This window comes from Porites lutea, chromosome 1 (genome assembly GCF_958299795.1).
Source record: "Porites lutea chromosome 1, jaPorLute2.1, whole genome shotgun sequence".
NCBI classification, from domain to species: domain Eukaryota; kingdom Metazoa; phylum Cnidaria; class Anthozoa; order Scleractinia; family Poritidae; genus Porites; species Porites lutea.
Window position 1 is genome coordinate 40,430,938 of NC_133201.1, and position 17,500 is coordinate 40,448,437.

A 17,500-nucleotide genomic window follows, 5' to 3' on the forward strand; every position below is an offset into this window, starting at 1 on the left:
CTGGAGTAAAAAAAATCTAATTCACTCATAATTGTTTTAGGATCAACTGCTATTGTTCCGTCGCTTTTTAAAATTTTCCGCAAACAACTTTTATTTTTATTTGATTTTTCCAAATTCAAAAAATATTTGTTGTTCTTTTCACCTTTTTCGTACCACGTTGCACGAGAACGAACAATAGCTCCTTGAGTAATGAAATCATACAGTTGGTCGTATTCTGCCTGTAAGCATTCTAAATCTTCAACATTTTGTCTCGACGGATCATTGTCACATTTTTTGGTACAGTTCTGTAATTTTTCTTCCAGTTCGTTAAGTTTAGCTCTCCGGTTCCGAGCTTTTGTTTTGCTATAACTTATAGTGAGCTGTCGAATTTTGTATTTTAGCAAGTACGCCAGATACAAACGGTCACTCCTGAACACCATGCTTAACCGTGCGTTTAAACTCTCGTCTACGTGGAAGTTTTTTCACGAGGATTGTGAACGCCTTAAAGAGATCTTCTCCCGACTGCGCTATCCAGACGACCTTGTGCAGTCAACCATTCGCCAATTCATTGAATCCAAAGTGTCCGAGGATTCACACACCCAAGTGGCTGATAAAAGAGAAGCCCCAATCAGAATCGTGTTACCCTTCAAAGACCAGAAATCAGCAAACGTAGTACGTAAACAGCTGGCTGACCTGAGTAGGAAGATCAACGCAGACATCAGCCCAGTTTACACAAGTAGGAAGATCAAAGATAAAATTAAGGTCAAGGAAGACAAGCCGCCTCTTGTGAGTCAACAATGCGTGGTGTATTCTTTCCAGTGTAGCCTGTGCGATGCAGGCTATGTCGGCTACACGTGCCGACACCTACACCAACGAATTGAAGAACACAAAGGATCGGCAATCGGAAACCACCTCAGAGAGCAGCATGATATGGAGCCTGAAGACATCGCACAAAGTTTTAGAATCTTAAGAAAGTGTCAGAACAAATTTGACTGTCTTATTTTTGAAATATTTTTTATCCAAGAACTGAAACCGACGCTTAACAAACAGTGCGATTCAATTCGCGCCAAATTATTTGTTTAGAGTAGTTCTTGTTAACATTGTTTTATTTCCATTGTTTTTTGACTTTATAAATATTTTTAACACTTTTTACATTTTTACATATTTTATCACATTTTAGCGTTCACCACATTTTTATCTATTATAACTTGTTTTTAACTTATTTATGCTAATTTAGAGAACTTTTATACACTTGAAAATGACCTCGGAGAGGTCGAAACGTCGTGATTTTTTATCGCTAATATTTATCTCAAAATTATAATAATAATAATAATAATAATAACAATAATTATAATAAAAAACAAGAAATCTTTAAAAACACACCGAGACAAGAAATACTACAGCTACATACAACACGATATTGGACAAGCACCATGATAGACTTGAACGAACGTGGGTCTTCACAATCATAGGAAACAGCTAACGCGGACTTATTATAATTAAAAACAGCCGATTTAAAGGAAGCTAAAGTCGATGAGCTCATATTAACATTGCTTGTTGAGGGTCTAGTGCGTCTACCGTATTTGCGAACTTCAGGTAGTACAGAGGAGTTCACGTTAATAAGACCGTGTGTCAATTTGAAAAAAAAAATTAAATCTAAAAGTTCATGCCGGTAAAAAATTGGTATTAGGTTTAGAGTTTGTAAAGAGACTTATAACTTTTATTAGAAGAATAAGGCGGTTTTAAGATAAACTTCGTCGCGCGTCTTTGGACACACTCAAGCTTGACAATGAGCTCGATGGACTGCGGGGCCCAAATTTGGGTGGCATATCCCAAATGTGGCATAACTAGGGCTAGGTATAGCGTTCGTCTTACTTAGGTTCCCTCGTGTTCCTCTTTAAGTATCCAAGTAATTTATTAGCACGCGAAGATTGTTCGTTTACTTGTTTGTGCCATGTTAGATCCTTAGTAATCCATACGTCCAGGTCTTTTTCTGCGGCATATAATTCAAGTGCGGTGTTGTCGAATCGGCTTGTTTTCCTTGTTATGTGCTGCGCCTTGCAATTAGCTTCGTTAAAAAGGAGACCAGATGATTGAGACCAAGTTGCAGGCTTCCCACGGTCTTTCTGGAGGGAAAATGCATCCCTTAAAGTCTTTATCTCTCTGAATATTTTTGTGTCGTTAGCCAACATCAATATACCGACTGCTAGAAATGATGACTTAGGGAAGGTCGTTGACGGAAAAGAGGAAGAAGGCTGGTCCGAGTATGGAATCCTGGGGTACTCCAGAGGTAACAGGAAGATCCCCTGAAGTGGCGCCGAGCACCGTAACGCGTTGGCGTCGACCTGACAGGTAAGAGCAGAACCAGTTAAGCAGCTTGCCACCGAAACCGGCCTGGATTAGCTTATGGACGAGCCGCCCGTGACTACTTTGTCGAAGTCTTGATGAAGCCTTAGGCGAAATGTGCAGCAAAAATTGCACTGTTTTGTTATCCCTCACTATGCATTAAGCTTAATATGTATATATTTTTTTGGATATGCAGACAGCACAGTTCACGTTATCCAAAGAATTATCGTTAACATTTCTTTGTAATCAAGTTTTACAGTGAAATGATTCCTATTTGCGTTGAGTTTTCCTCGCCTCAGCTTGGTTTTTCATGCTTTGGCCACCATCGAATGGGTTTTGCTCACCTTATACTGTTCTCTGTTATAGAAGATATAACTTTTGGCGAAGAATGCAACACTCGATTTAAAAATGATGAGAAACGACATCAAAATCACGAAAAAGTTCAACTCGACGCTCTTGATTCCCCCCATTATATGAACATGACAAAAACCCGCTTCGCAAAGGCTCGCGGGAAGACCTTCCAATCTTCCTTGCAAACATCTATTCTTGCCAAATTCGCTTAAATGCTGAAACTGAAATCTAAATGGGTCGAGGAAGAAAAATATGCATTGTTCCATATGGAACAAAACGACCAAAGTTGTCGTCACAATGTATAGCTTATACTTGCGAAGGATTTAATTTTGACCACCAGTACTATAGAAGGTGATTGTGCTGATACAGCTGGCTAAGGCTTTATTTATTTATTTATTTATTTAATTATTTAATTATTTAATCACTTCCACCATAATGGTGCTGAACACACAACAGAGCGAGGCTCCAATTTAAGTGTGTCCTTGCAGATAACCCACCTAGCCCAGGAGAGGTTGATCACACCACCGGGGTAACAGAATTTTCGCATTGGCTGCAGCGTGGCTGCGGTGTGGCTGCGGGGGCTTTTGCTAAGGGCAATGACGGTGTGTTAGACAAATGATTTACAAGGAGTATGTATTCATCCACGTGACCGCCCGCTCTTATCTTAATTATTAGTATGCGCCCGGTTATCCGTATACGCCCAACGTACGTTTTGTAAACGTATTTGATGAAGACGACGGAGTTTATTAGACACCTCCAACAAAACTACGGGGACAGGTGGGAGTTTATGAATTCGTGCGAAGAGTTGATGCCGAAAGAACGCCTCTTCGAGAAGTGGGTGAGTCTGGAGCGATACACACCGGAGATGTACGAGAGAACATTTTACCGAGAAGCGGTTCGCCACATTTTGGAAGACACAATCAAGACAATAGAGTCAATCTCATTGACAGCTGAAGCTGCCTGTAGGCTTTGGTAGATTGTGCTAGCATAATTTTAAGCATAATTCAGCAAAACGAGCATTATTTTAAGCTTTTATTTCAGTTTAGCACTGCTAGCATAATCCGAACTTTTATGCGTTAAAAAAAAAAAAACCATCACAGCTCTAGAATAATTCAGTTTGTATTTTATTTCTGTATTGTTTTTGAAAAATATTGAGGTCTGTGCTAAGGCCCATGGTGAGATAGGGTAGGCGGCAGAGGTCACCCTGTGTATATCTGAGAGACTGAGACTCTCCTCAGGCCACCACGCTTATGGCTCGGCGGCTCGACCCCTCAGGCCTCAAATCAAAGATGGCGTCGTCCTCGAGTACCTTCCACCACTTCCACCACTTCTAGTGCCAGGGCCCTCGTCTGCAGCAGCTGAACGAGTATTCTCTATTCTTCACTCATCGTTCAACGAGGCATACAGTGTGATTTTTGCGATAAGTGACATCGCACTCGCTGCATGAATATAAATACTATCGTTTATGAAGCTCTGGCAAACTCTTCCTGTGTGTGGGAATGCAATAACTGTGGGCTCCCAAATTTTTCTAGCTCCTTGCTCGACTCTATTGCTAGTATTTGCCATGTAAATCCTTTTTCCCCTCTGGAAAGCGTCTCAGCGGACAGCTCCTTTTTGGCACACCTGAACATACATAATCTCCTACTACATTTAGTACTGGGAGTGAAACCCATCGTGCTGGAGAAAGGACTTTGTCTGTGCAGATTATAAACTTTTAGAGCATCATAGCAAAATATCAACATTTTGCCCAAATGGTCTCTAGAACAGATCCTGACATAATTATTGGTACCGAAACTTGGTTATCTTATACCCATAGCTGTATTGAGATAATATTTGCCAGCTCGTACCAAATAGAAAGAAGAGACAGGGTATAAGACCCACACGATGGTGTTCTCATTGCTTATAAAAAAGACCTTGCTGTCACCAGGGAGAATGATATGGAAACAGATTGTGAAATTTTGTGGTGCAGTATTCAACTAGCTGACTGCAAAACCATCTGTCTGGGTGCTTGTTATAGACCGCATGAAGATGATGAACAATCCTTGCTAGAGCCTGAAAGGTCACTATCTGTAATAGAAGATCACCATCATGTATTACTAGGCGGTGATTTCAACATTCCTGGGTGGGACTGGATAAACCATCTCGTAAAGAAATGTAATTACCCAGGTCTGCATTGCCAACTTGGTGACATTTTGGACGATAAAAGTCCGGTCCAATTAGTTGAAGAACCAACTAGACAGTAGAACACCTTAGATTTGGCTATTACAAATCAGTCCATCACCATCAGAGATGTATCTATTGTTCCGGGAGTGTCAGATCATGATTACCCACTTATTACTGCAGATCTTAAGCGTATGAAGCATAAAGAGACACCTCGAAAGATCCCACTTTCTAAGAGAGCTAACTGGGACAGTCTGACTATTCAGCTATCGAAGGATATTGACACCGTAACAACCAATGGGAAAACCTTAACAGCAAATGAACTCTGGGAGGAACTTAAAGCTTTGATTAACAAAGGAACTGATAGGCACTTACCACACAAACTCAGCAAGCAAAAAGACAACTTACCTTGGATTACACCCAAGATTAAGAAGATGATTAAAAACGGGATAGATTGCCAATCAAACGCAAGGGCTTTGCTAGGGCTTTGGGATTTTTTGATCTAAGGAAGATCACAAAGAGGATTAAGTGGCTTGATAAAGATATTCAAAGAAAAATGCGGCAATGTTACTGGAGCTATGTGGAGTCTATCATAACCCCCATTAGAGAGGAAAGTAAGGAACAGCCAGGATTAAAAAGATTTTGGACCTTCATCAAGCATCTCGATCTGACACTTCGGGGATCATCAGTGATGAAACAAGAAATAAAGTATCTGCGCCAGATCAAGTAGCTAATATTTTTAACACACAGTTCCAGTCTGTATTTACAATTGAAAGGCCTGTATCACATGACTTGTTGCCATCTATCTCCCCCTTCCGAAGCATGCCTGATATTCTAAAATCAGAATCGGGAGTCCTGAAACTACTACAAGAACTGAAGGTACATAAAACTGCTGGCCCAGCTAGATCAGATAAGACCAAGGGTATTGAAGGAACTGTCTCACGTTATAGTTCCTATACTGACTCTGATTTAAAGAAGATCATATGACACAGCCCAGGTACCAGGTGACAGGAAATAGGCTTATGTGATCCCAGTATTCAAGAAAGGGAGAAGGCCAGAGGCTGGAAACTATAGGCCAGTATCACTGACATGTATTGCCTGCAAGATTATGGAGCATATTGTCGTCAGTAACTTAATGAAACATGCAAATAGGAACAATATCCTGTACCATTTGCAGTATGGCTTCAGAGAATAGAGGTCTTGTGAGACACAGTTGTTGGAATTTGTTCATGACCTAGCATGTGATATGCAGGCGGGGGGCAAACGGATGCCTTGATCATGGACTTTTCGAAAGCTTTTGATAAGGTGGGTCACCAACGCTTGATAAAGTTGGACTCCTACATTGTACAGGACAAAACAAGGGATTGGATAGAAGGTTTCCTAGCTGACCGAACGCACTAAGTTGTCATTAAAGGCAAGTTTTCAGACATTACTCAAGTGCAATCTGGTGTCCCTCAAGGCTCTGTATTGGGCCCATGTCTTTTCTTGTTCTAATTGAATGATCTTCCAGGTAACATGTCCTCTACAGTTCGTCTGTTTGTAGATGACACCCCGCTATACCTAGCCGTGGAGTCGCAAAGTGACACAAACTTTCCGTAGAAGGATCTACACGAACTTGAAAACTGGGAGAACAAGTGGCTCATGGAATTCAATACAAACAAATGCCAGGTCTTGCGTGTGTCCCGCAAAAGGGAGCCACTGACCCATGAATAAACCCCTCATGGTAAAGTACTGGAAGTGGTTGACTCTGTTAAGTCTTTAGGAGTAACAATAGCAGCGGATCTACGATGGACTCAACACATCTCGAACATGGCAACTAATGGAAACCAGACTCTAGGCTTCCTGAGAAGAAATCTAACAATTAACTCTCCAGACCTGAAATCGATTAATCGCCTACAAGAGGTTAGCCCAGCCCTCTGTGGAATACGCCTCAACTGTTTGGGACCCATATACCAAACATAATAGGGATAGAGTAAAAATGGTGCAACGTAGAGCAGCACGTTATGTCCTAAATTTTTACGAAAGGTCTGCCAGTGTCACCGAAATGTTGAAACAACTGGATTGGGAAAGTTTAGAACTTCGTAGAAAGAAAGCTTTAGACTAACAACGCTGTATAAAATGCACTGTAACTTAGTTGCGATAGACCAACAGAAATATCTCGAGCCAGCCGGCCGATCCAATAGGCATACGCACAGACTCTCGTATAAAGTCCCGGCATCTGAAACAAACTATCACTTATACCCTTTTTTACCTAATACCATTAGGGACTGGAACGGCCATCCCCTGAACGTCGTTGAAGCACAGCCACTAAACTCTTTCCAAACCCAGCTGGGCATGTTTTGATTATTGGTATTTTATTCTTATTATTAGTTACTACCATTAGTGAGGCCGCTGACCTCTTGCTAAGAATCATAGCATAGATGGAGAGCAAGTACTTGGAAAATAAAAAAAATAAAAATAATAAAACGGTCGCGCTTAACCTTACAACTGTAGTCAAAACACGGCCATGCGACGTATGGCAAGTTTAACATTGGTGATGAACAGGCGAAGTATCCACAGTGGGGACAAACCACCCCTTAAATGTCGCATCAATGCGTGAGTATTTGTGTTATTATACAATAACTTTGTTGGATTTTTCGCTTTTTTCCACGAAAGTTAGCCCGAAAATACGAAATGTCAGGCCAATCAAATTAGCTGCTTAACATGTCTTAAAATATTCATGTATGAAGTCATGTTTGCTGACGTCATTCTTACGTAAATTTTAAATTTTGAATCTCTCAGTTTTTTTGTCTTATTCTGAGAGATCTGATAAAAAGGGAGCTTAAAGCTGAAATCATTTTTCCAATATCTCATATATGAGCAGAGATATTGCAGTTTGAATTTGGATAAATGCCGTCAGGAAATAACTCTAAATTTAAGTGTTTTCTTGTTCTATTGCCTTTGCTATTTAACTTGCATATAAGACATCTTGACTGTCGAAAGCTAAAAGAAAAAAAAAAAACATTTAAAAAAGGAAATTTCCAACTGCGCAGAATCCTGGAAAACAAATTTGTGATGTCAGAAAATGTCGCGTGATCATTTTTCCTACTTCTTGAATTATCGTCATTAAGTCAAAAAATGAAAATCTAAAATCATCCAATTTTAGTCCAAAAAAAAAAAATACCAGAGCAACGTTTTTTAAGGAAAGCTATCGATCCGGGGGCCACATAACTCGGCTTCATACGTGTCGTATCGAAAAGAGGTTTTCGGTGTTTTGCTCCTCTTCCGAAACTCTTTCAAATCATGTAAGTTTGACTCAAAAAGTAAAAAAAACAATTTTCCCCATTTTGGTGACTCTCTATAAAGTCTCTCCTGTTCCACTTCAATGGCCAGAAAAATCACCCTCTGATTCTAAAACAATGGATGATTGCATTAATTCGGATAATGGCCACTCACTCGCTCCTGAGCAGGCTATGCGCTTCGCCGCTTGGCCATTATTTTCCACATGGCTTGGAGCTCTGAGGCATCATCCTATTTATTTATGCATGTCACCAGAAGCTATAATCAGAGAAACTCAGAGAACATGTTTTGGCAGAAACTAAATTACCTGAACTTGTCACCTGTTTGATACCTGCTCATGGTTTCTTTGTTCTTACAGCAACAGATATAACTCTGGAAACTTTTGAACATATAACGTCTTGTCCGTGCCATAACATGATATTGATTAATGATTCCAGCTGCTTAGAGGCAACATAACGCTCCATTCTAACGACTAAAATAAAACTTATAATATAACCTACGGCATCAAATGAGGAACGAGCATCGGATAAGAGGGATTATCATCGTTATGAGCAGAACATGAATTAGAATAAGATGCTTTCACTGTTACCGCGTGGTGTGGAATGTGGTGAAAGTCCTGTTCAAATAATGACGAACTCGGAATGTTACACTATTATGTCAATGTTATGAAAGCTGTTTTCCCTCAGTTTGGAGAGTATCAAACCGAGGTAATGGCACTTATTTATTTGGGACACCTGTTTATTTGCTATCCTCGATGCCGACATATTTCCTTGGCTTCAATATTCAACTTATTAGAGAATACAAAAATTACCAAATTCTGACTTGTGGCAGTGCGAAGTAACATTGGGTTTCCATCGTCACTAGGAATGCAGCGTTGTCCTCGCCTTAGTTTTAAGGTGCTTTGTTAACTGACTCTTGAATTGCTTGATTCTGATTCTAAAGATAAATTTTTGTTTCACTTGAATATTCAATAAGAGCTGTTTAGATAAGAACCACATGGCTGAATTTCGCAGTTGATCTGTGTGAGCCGAGTCCATGAGAAAATCTTCCGAGGAGAGATGGAGAGCATGTTCACACCCCCTGGTGTGTTTAAGAATATTGAGTGAGACTGGGCGGTGTGGTATCGAAATGCAATATGGGACCGTCTTGAGAGACGGATTTACCCAACACATGCCCAGCCTTACTAGTATAGTGTTAAAAAAGCGATAACTTTCACTGAACAGCCCCACTATTCAATACGGCTTTAAATACTCTGAAATAGGTGTCTACGCTTTGTTGCACTTTTTTTCGTCCTCATCGAAGAGACTGGCATGTCTAAACATTTGCAGATGTTAGACAGCGGCGGCCAGCTGAGGTTCTCTTTAGTTATGTTACATGTTGCGTGATGTTAGAATTTACGTTTGAGCCAACAGACAGTATCAGAATCCAATCAAAATCCATCTAAAATCCAATATCTCATCAGAGATAAAGCAAAAAATGGGGCAGTTTACTGAAATGACATATGTTAGGTTATGAATGATGGATAAGGCATCCCATGCACTCGGGGTCTGAGTGAAGTATGTAGTACGTAGTGGATGGCATCAGGAGGCCACCTGGCATGTGAATCGCCCTCCGCAAGCACCTCTATGCTGCTGTGGTATAAAAAGAGATGTCTGTGGCATATATAAATTCTTGACTTCACGTAAGGTCAATATGGCAGAGTATTGGGCATTAAGATTTGATATTCGCCAAGATTTTTGTTATCGTTGTTGCTGCGAAAAGAGAACTAGGCGAAAATCCAGCAATCTTGACCTCACGATAAGTTGCTTAAACCTCAAAATAAACAGTATGAGCTACGGCGTTATCTCATTTGTCAGCTTCCCGGTTTACGTACGCTTTATCCATTCGGCAAGAAACCAAAATATCTCGCTTGTATGAGTTTCAGCGTTCCTATTGCTTTCAAGCTCGACATAGGGGTAGAAAAGGAACCAAAACGGCCCGACTTGAGTGAGAGCATTGAAATGCGCCTCAAGAAAAAAAAAACTTCCCAATCAAAATAAAAGGGAATTATAGCTCTTAATATGAAAGTCAATTAAGCAATAGACCACACTTTCTATGGGTTTACCGGCGTGATAACCCACGCGGGATGTTGGGAGAATACGAGAAAAGCTTGTAAATCATGAGCCGAAGGCGAGTGATTTACAAGCTACAATGCCGGCAACAGCAGATTTTGGACTCAGATCTCAAAGGGGGGTAGAATTATAACCACGTGACATTTACTCCGATCGCCAAAATTTTTATGTTATATTGTAGATTGATCTATACGTTATCCATTCTATGTGTTAGACTTACGATAAAAGTAAAGGTGGGGACACCAGAGAGTTTCAAAGTACGATGGTACCCCCCCCCCCCCCCCAAAAAAAAAAAACTGGGTCGAGTCACCTTAAGATTTACCGAAATCCCAACATACAAGAATCTAAATTGTTATAGGATTATTTTTATGTTATTGTTTTTGAAAACAAAAGAGAAATAGCGGGATGAAGGATATTCTTGGGAAAGGAGCGAAAATGCAGGATAAGGACCCCCCCCCCCCCCACCCCACGTGTTAAGAGATAAACGAATTCTCCCTCTTCCCTCCCCTTCCTCTGCACTCTTCTTCTGACAATCTTCTCTAGTCTCCCTTAATTAACCTCTAGCATTCGCAGTAATCGCTCCTGAATGAGACTAGTTAGAGAAGATAAAAAAGAACAGACATCGCTACTTTCGGAGGGTCGCTATTTTCGGGGGGTCGCTACTTTGGGGATTTATGAAATTTTATCGCTTCTTTCGGAACTGGGTACTCGGCACTTCATGCATCGCCTCCCTGCTATTTGACCTTCCTCTTTTTATTTTCGTACAGCACACCAATTGAATGATGGCGGGGATAAGCTCCAGAGCAAGGAACGGAATTCTTCTTGTCGCTGTTTCAGTTGTAGTTACTGTTGCTCTTATTTTGACAATAACACTCTCCAACCGATCAAAAACAGAGACAGCGAGAGCCGAGCGTGAGGGTGAGTGTAAAGAATGTAAGTCTTCGAGGCGAAATGACCCACGGGAAAGCTCAGCATTTTGCTTTTGCGCTTTTGCTGTGCATGATATAGAATATTGAAGAGAGGTACTTGCAGATGTGGCGTAGCTAAACAAGATAACCCTCATAGACTCGTTTAAGTTATTTATCGGGTTATAGGACATGAAATTAACTACAGCTTCGATTAGCGGAGTAGCATGGGAATCAAACTTTATTCAACGGTTTGTTTAAAGTCATAACATCGTAGTATGGACCAGCATACAATTATTTACGCCGGAAAGCTTGCAATTTAAGCGTGTGCTCATACCATTCCGGACTTAATTATTCTTCTCGCTAATACTTTTAAATTACTCATTGCAAACGTATCTGGACCCCTAACTAGCAATACAAACGTGCACGACAAGTCACGTGAATTTGTCTTAATCAAGTGTTAAACAGTCATCACGGGACTGACTCGCTATTGAAGTCCGCACGATAGAGGTACCTGCTTCAACAATATTGAGATTCTTTGGAGGGTCTTTTCAGCTCAATACAGGGTGTCCTGACACTTTGGCGGCTTAAAATATTTCACTGTAATCTGAGTATTCATGGTCAGAGTCGAATGGCGAGACCGACAGTTGATTGCCGACATGTTGAACTTTCACTTTTCCTTGTGCTTGAAACATTTTTTCGATTTTAAATCTCACATCTTTTGCTATCATTTAAAAGATTATGGTGGTAAAAATACACTCTAAAATTCGAGGCGCAAAAGAGATTTCAAAAGAAATTGCATTTCAAATCTTATGTAACTGTTTATAATGCAATGACCTATTAACGACATCATTCCATAATCACGCGAGGTTCAGTGGCGAGATGGCAGACAGGCCGGCATTCTTTAATATATCTCCAGGGAAAACGTTTATGTCTTTGTTTTTAAAAAACTAACAAACAAGCAAAAAAGACAAAACAACCTAATTCTGAGTTTCAATAGTTTGGCTCACTACTTCAAACAATACACTCCCCGCTCATGTTTTATTTTAGTAATTAGGAGTTCAAGATATTTGAACGCTTGCGAGCATACGTACTTCTAAGCACCAAGTGGCTTTGTCTGTAATAACTTATCATGCAGCAAATGCAGCAGGTTTTTTTTCCCCATGTTTTCTAAAAATGTTGCACTTAAATCCTTTAGCAATACGGTCAGTTCCTGTTCCCGCTAATCAGAAAGAGAACCAGTGGTTTAAAGATGGTGTTAAACTCCTCAAAACCAATCTGAAACAGAAACCTATAACCCACACAGCGAAGAATGCGATATTCTTTCTCGGAGATGGAATGAGTATCACGACTGTGACAGCGTCAAGGACCCTTGAGGGCCAAATGAGGAATCAAACAGGAGAAGAGAATGTACTGAGCTGGGAAAATTTTCCTTGGACCGCGCTTTCTAAAACCTACAACGTGGATCAACAGGTTGCAGACTCCGCAGGAACAGCGACGGCGTTCCTTAGTGGAGTAAAGACCGATGCTGGTAAGCAAGTCATTACGTGTCAAGGGGCGCTAAAGCGGTTTTCAACTGGGTGTTCTGTGGTCAACAGAGATTTTCCCGTTAGAACACTGGCAAAAAGTAACGGCTTTCCCATGATACGACAAACAGTGGAGCTCACGCCGCACTTCCCCCCCCCCCCCCCCTCATGTTAGCAGATGTGAAATGTCTCACTTACTAGCTGTTAAGTCCAAGGCATATACAAATTGTTTGACTTGATATGAGACATCTGCGGACCAGTGTCACATGACTGTATCGCGAGCTCAGGTGTACTAATCATTGAGGTTACGTGTTTTTTTTTAAGTTTTCCGCTGGCCAGTTATGGTTTTCAATTTATTGCTGGCTCAGCAACGTTTACGTTAGAAAGACTTTTCTTAAACGTTTCCACGCTTCGGTTTTGGCCTTGGCTTAATCTATATATTATAATGCAGTTTGAAGCGGAGTGAGGGTGTTTTCCACCTTCGCTTTCGGATTGCATAATTCTCCAAATTATGCGAAAGCCAAATTAAATAATAGCGGAGCTCACGCGCGCGAAGCGCGCGCAGGGAGCACCATGGGTAAGAAAATGTGGTGAATTACCCTTCCGAAAAAATTGGGTAATCACGTGACCGTATACCAACCGACCGCCCAACCGGCAGTCCGCACCACAGGCATACCAATGTAAAATAACTCAATCAACAGGTATGGTAACCCAAATGCAACTCGCAGTCCTTTTGAAGGGAAATCGTATAGCCAGCCGCGACTTGTAAAGCAGAGACAACTAAAGAGTCAACAAAGACGAAAACAGAAAGCGGAAATTGTCTCTGTATCCGTGTTTTCTAAAGCATTAAGCTTAGATTAATAGTCATGTCCACAAATTTGGAATATAGAGCAAGAGAAACACAGAGAAAAAGAGAAAGTAGGCGGCAGGTCAACGAAGCTCAACGAGAAGAAGGGTGACAGAAACTAAGAGCGAGCGGTAAAAAACAGAGGAGACATTTTTTTTTTTGTTGGAATAACAACATGAACATTTTGTAACGGCGGTGACAAAATGAGAAACTGGCTAGCGGCCACCAAAGCAAGGTGAAAATGAGCGGCAGTGAAAGAAAATTGAACCAGAAAACGTGCGACATTTCCTCCATAAAATGTAACTACGAAGTTTCGGGAAGTTTCACGTAGTAGTCGTGCAAAACAACGGCAAAGAAATGTACAAAAAAGTGTGCTGCACGTGCAAAGTTGCTTTATTGCTAATTAGACCTATTGTTGTTTTTCACCGTTCTCTGGCGTTTCCTTTCGCCGTTTAGCATTACACGATTTCATATTTTGTTTGAACAAACTATGAATATTATCGAGAGTTTCGCTTTTAGTCTTGGCTAAATCTATATATTAGTTTACCATCAAGTTCATTCCATCATTGACTTCAGTGAACTTTTTATGGGATTAGTTATTTTATTAGGAGATCTTGAAATTTTTATGGGATGAGAGATCACAATTTTACGGAATTTTGGAAACAAGGATCACAAAAAAATAATAATAATAATAATGCAATGATGCAGAGATGCAAGGCTCGTTAAAGTCTTGTTTTCTTTATATGAAGGTGTGATTAGCGTGGATGAAACAGTGGAGCGAGGCTACTGCTCGTCCTATAACGAACACAAAAAGGTGATATCAATATTGACCCTAGCAGAGGAAGCGGGAATGTCTACGGGGTTTGTAACCACTGCTCGAGCAACTCACGCCACTCCCGCTGCCTTGTACGCTCATTCCGCTGACAGGGGTTGGGAAAGCGATCAAGATATGAGGAAAAAGGCTAAAGATGACCCATCAAACTGCACGGACATTGGTACGGTAAACTTTGATGTAATTTCGTAATTAAATTTTTTATGCATTAGTGGATCTTTAACAGTTCGGTTATTGATATATGATAATGATAATGATAATGATAATGATAACGAGGACGGCGAGGATGATGATGATGATGATGATGATGATGACTACAGCTACCAGAGTGCATGTCCATTAATCGAGTTTTTTTCTTAAGTTTCAATTAACTTTCCCAGACAGATTTAAGCGTGGCCCCAGTTGTTCAAAAACTGGCTAACGCTATCCAGCGGATAAATCACTATCCAGCGGATAAGTATTTGGGAAACCAACTGCGCTATCCAGAGATTTATCCGCTGGATAATGTTATCCACCTTTTGAACAATGGGGGCCTGATTTATACTAACAGTTTTCCTCGACAGCCAAGTTTTTCTTTCGTCGATCAGTCAATGTTAGTGACAGTGACAAATTTCACAAAACATGTCCGTGAACATGAGACAAAAAAAACTATTTTGTACAAGAAAACACTCTTAGTAAAGGATCGTGGTATTTGTAGTCAAATGACGCCATAACTCGAATGGCCTTTCTATTGAAAAGGGAGTATTGGATAATACATTTCTAGAGACTTGATTGGCATATCATGTTATACGAACCATTATATATATCATGCTCCAACAATATATCCCACAATATGATGATGGCTGAAATCCAAGCAATGTCTATCTCATAAACAGCTTTGCAACTTATTGAATACTCGCATGGGGATGGCATAGAAGTCATCTTCGGAGGGGGCAGAAGAGAGTTTATTCCAGAGAACCAAAGCGACCCTGAGTACCCCGACAAGAAAGGAGAAAGAGAGGACGGTAGAAACTTACTGATGGAGTGGAAAGAGAAACATCCAAATGCCGAGTATGTGTGGAACAAAAAACAGTTTGACGAGATTGACGTGGATAAAGTGGATCACCTGATAGGTACGTTGTTTGATTGTTTGAAGCGTGTAGTTGTTGTGCCATCATGATTATGGTGAACATAAAGTTATTTAACCCAGTCCATTGTTGTCACTTTCCTTTCATGAGAACCTATAGTTTGTAACCGGTCGATCAAGTAAGCGGGGGCGGGGGCGGGCGCGCCGGAGGGGGGTTGGGGGTGTTTATGGTGTGTTAGGATTCGTTTCTTTGGAATGAGCCGGATCAGGATTAGCGATCCGAGATCACTCGGTTTATGATACATCAAATCCACAATGAGAAGGATTCATCGGTTTCTTTGGATGGATGGAGGCCTTTCCTGGAAAAAATATGCATAAGAACAATCGGCTTGTATTTACTGAAGGAGGTCCGTTCAGAGAGCTCATCAGTCTATAGGAGCACTGTTATCTCCTAGATACAGATTCTGAATCGGTTGAACAGACTCTCTTTGAAAAACTCTAGTTTAGTCCAGCCTCTAGACTGTGCATGCGTCGACCTATGTACTTATTGACTGAGTAAAGTGGGAGGGCAGGAAGAGAAAATATTCGGCTCGAGGTCGGGACGTAAGGAACTCGCTCTACGACCCTTATACGGGACTTTTCATATGGTTTTCCAACGAAATTGTGCGGGGGCCGTACGTGTTATATGATAACTGTATTTATAACGTTGTATTTTTACCCCAGCGTTGTAAAACAAGGAAGCCCCTGGTGGACTTAACTGTCCATCGGGGAAAACAGAAGAACAAGTTGCTTTTATGGTGAAAACAAAGGAATAATAAGACTCTATAAATGGATGACTTAGCCATGATGTCAGTATAATGCTCAGTGAAACTAGATTGAATTTTTTAAAGACTTAAATTTATATCTTAGGTTTGTTTGAGCATGGTCATATGAAATACGAAGTTGATCGTGTCGAGGAGAAAGATGGAGTTCAAGAGCCCTCCATTGCCGAGATGACTGAAAAAGCCATCAACATATTGAAGAAGAACCCAAAGGGATATTTCCTGTTAGTTGAAGGTAATTTTAATGAACTTTCCAAATCGAAATCTGGAAAATAGTTTGGGTATTTTTATTTTATTTTATTTTTTCAATTTCCAGGCATTAGAAATAATAATTTTAATAATCCGCCGATTTTTAAGGCTTCATCCGAGGAGAATCCTCTCTAAATGACTCAGAAACCCAGGAAACGGGCTTTTTTTAAAGGAGCAAAAATCCAAAAAATGTCCCGGGAAGCAAGCGTGGCCCCGGCCCCCCTAGAAACTTGCTCCTTCGGCGCTCGCTTAGGAAATCGGCCAGTATTTATCAGGTCCGCGCCTGAAACTATTTTATGTCGTTTTTCGTTAGGGATGGCAAGGATGGACATGGATTGAAACTCTTCAAAAAATCGGGCCAGCCTGTTTTTAGCTTTAATGCTGTGCAGAAATCGCCAAAAATATATTGTTAGGCTCCTATGATAAAGCTAGTTTTAGATATCTTTTTTATATTTCTACAGGAGCGTGTTATGTGTTGTATGTGTTAATGTGTCAAAAGCACTAAGTAATGACTTTTGCACATGCAGAATTGGCTTAGAACAACAATATCATCGCCCGTTATTAAAGTACACTGTTTTACTTTCAGGAGGCCGCATTGATCATGGTCATCATGACGGACAGGCCGTGAGAGCTTTAAATGACGCAGTTGCCATGGCAAAGGCGTGCGGTAAAGCTATGGAAATGACCAATCGAGGTAAGTAAAAGGGATAAATATTACCCGGAAAGGTTTTCATTAATTTATCAGAATAAACATATATAGGGTAGTGCGGAAAACATTTATACAAGGTTAATATGAATAAAAGGGATTTTTGATTTATGATTTACAGCTGGCAATTTTGCACTCTTGACCCTTTTATGTCTATTTTACCTAGAGCCCGAAATCTTCAAAATGTACCTAACACCAAGATCTACGTAGACAGGATGAAGACCTTTTCTTACTTAACTCTATGAGCATATACTACTGCCTTCCACTATTAGTAATTTCAGTATACAGTAAATTGCAATGAATTTATTAACTTGATATTAAA

General features: G+C 40.5%; 2 protein-coding genes across 2 annotated transcripts in view; both read left to right on the forward strand.

Annotated features, from left to right (window-relative positions):
- Positions 1–417: 417 nt before the first annotated feature.
- Positions 418–1,161, forward strand: LOC140950848 (uncharacterized). Its single transcript, XM_073400072.1, has one exon. The coding sequence runs from the start codon at positions 418–420 to the stop codon at positions 1,060–1,062; it is 645 nt and encodes a 214-aa protein (XP_073256173.1). The 3' UTR covers positions 1,063–1,161.
- Positions 1,162–10,943: 9,782 nt separating this feature from the next.
- LOC140950573 (alkaline phosphatase-like) overlaps positions 10,944–17,500 on the forward strand; it is a 15,882-nt gene continuing 9,325 nt past the window's right edge. The window contains exons 1-6 of the mRNA XM_073399811.1: positions 10,944–11,144; positions 12,330–12,662; positions 14,254–14,499; positions 15,212–15,448; positions 16,312–16,458; positions 17,059–17,166. Coding sequence (XP_073255912.1) covers positions 11,006–11,144; positions 12,330–12,662; positions 14,254–14,499; positions 15,212–15,448; positions 16,312–16,458; positions 17,059–17,166 — 1,210 coding nt within the window. The 5' untranslated portion in view covers positions 10,944–11,005. The remainder of the gene's footprint in view (positions 11,145–12,329; positions 12,663–14,253; positions 14,500–15,211; positions 15,449–16,311; positions 16,459–17,058; positions 17,167–17,500) is intronic.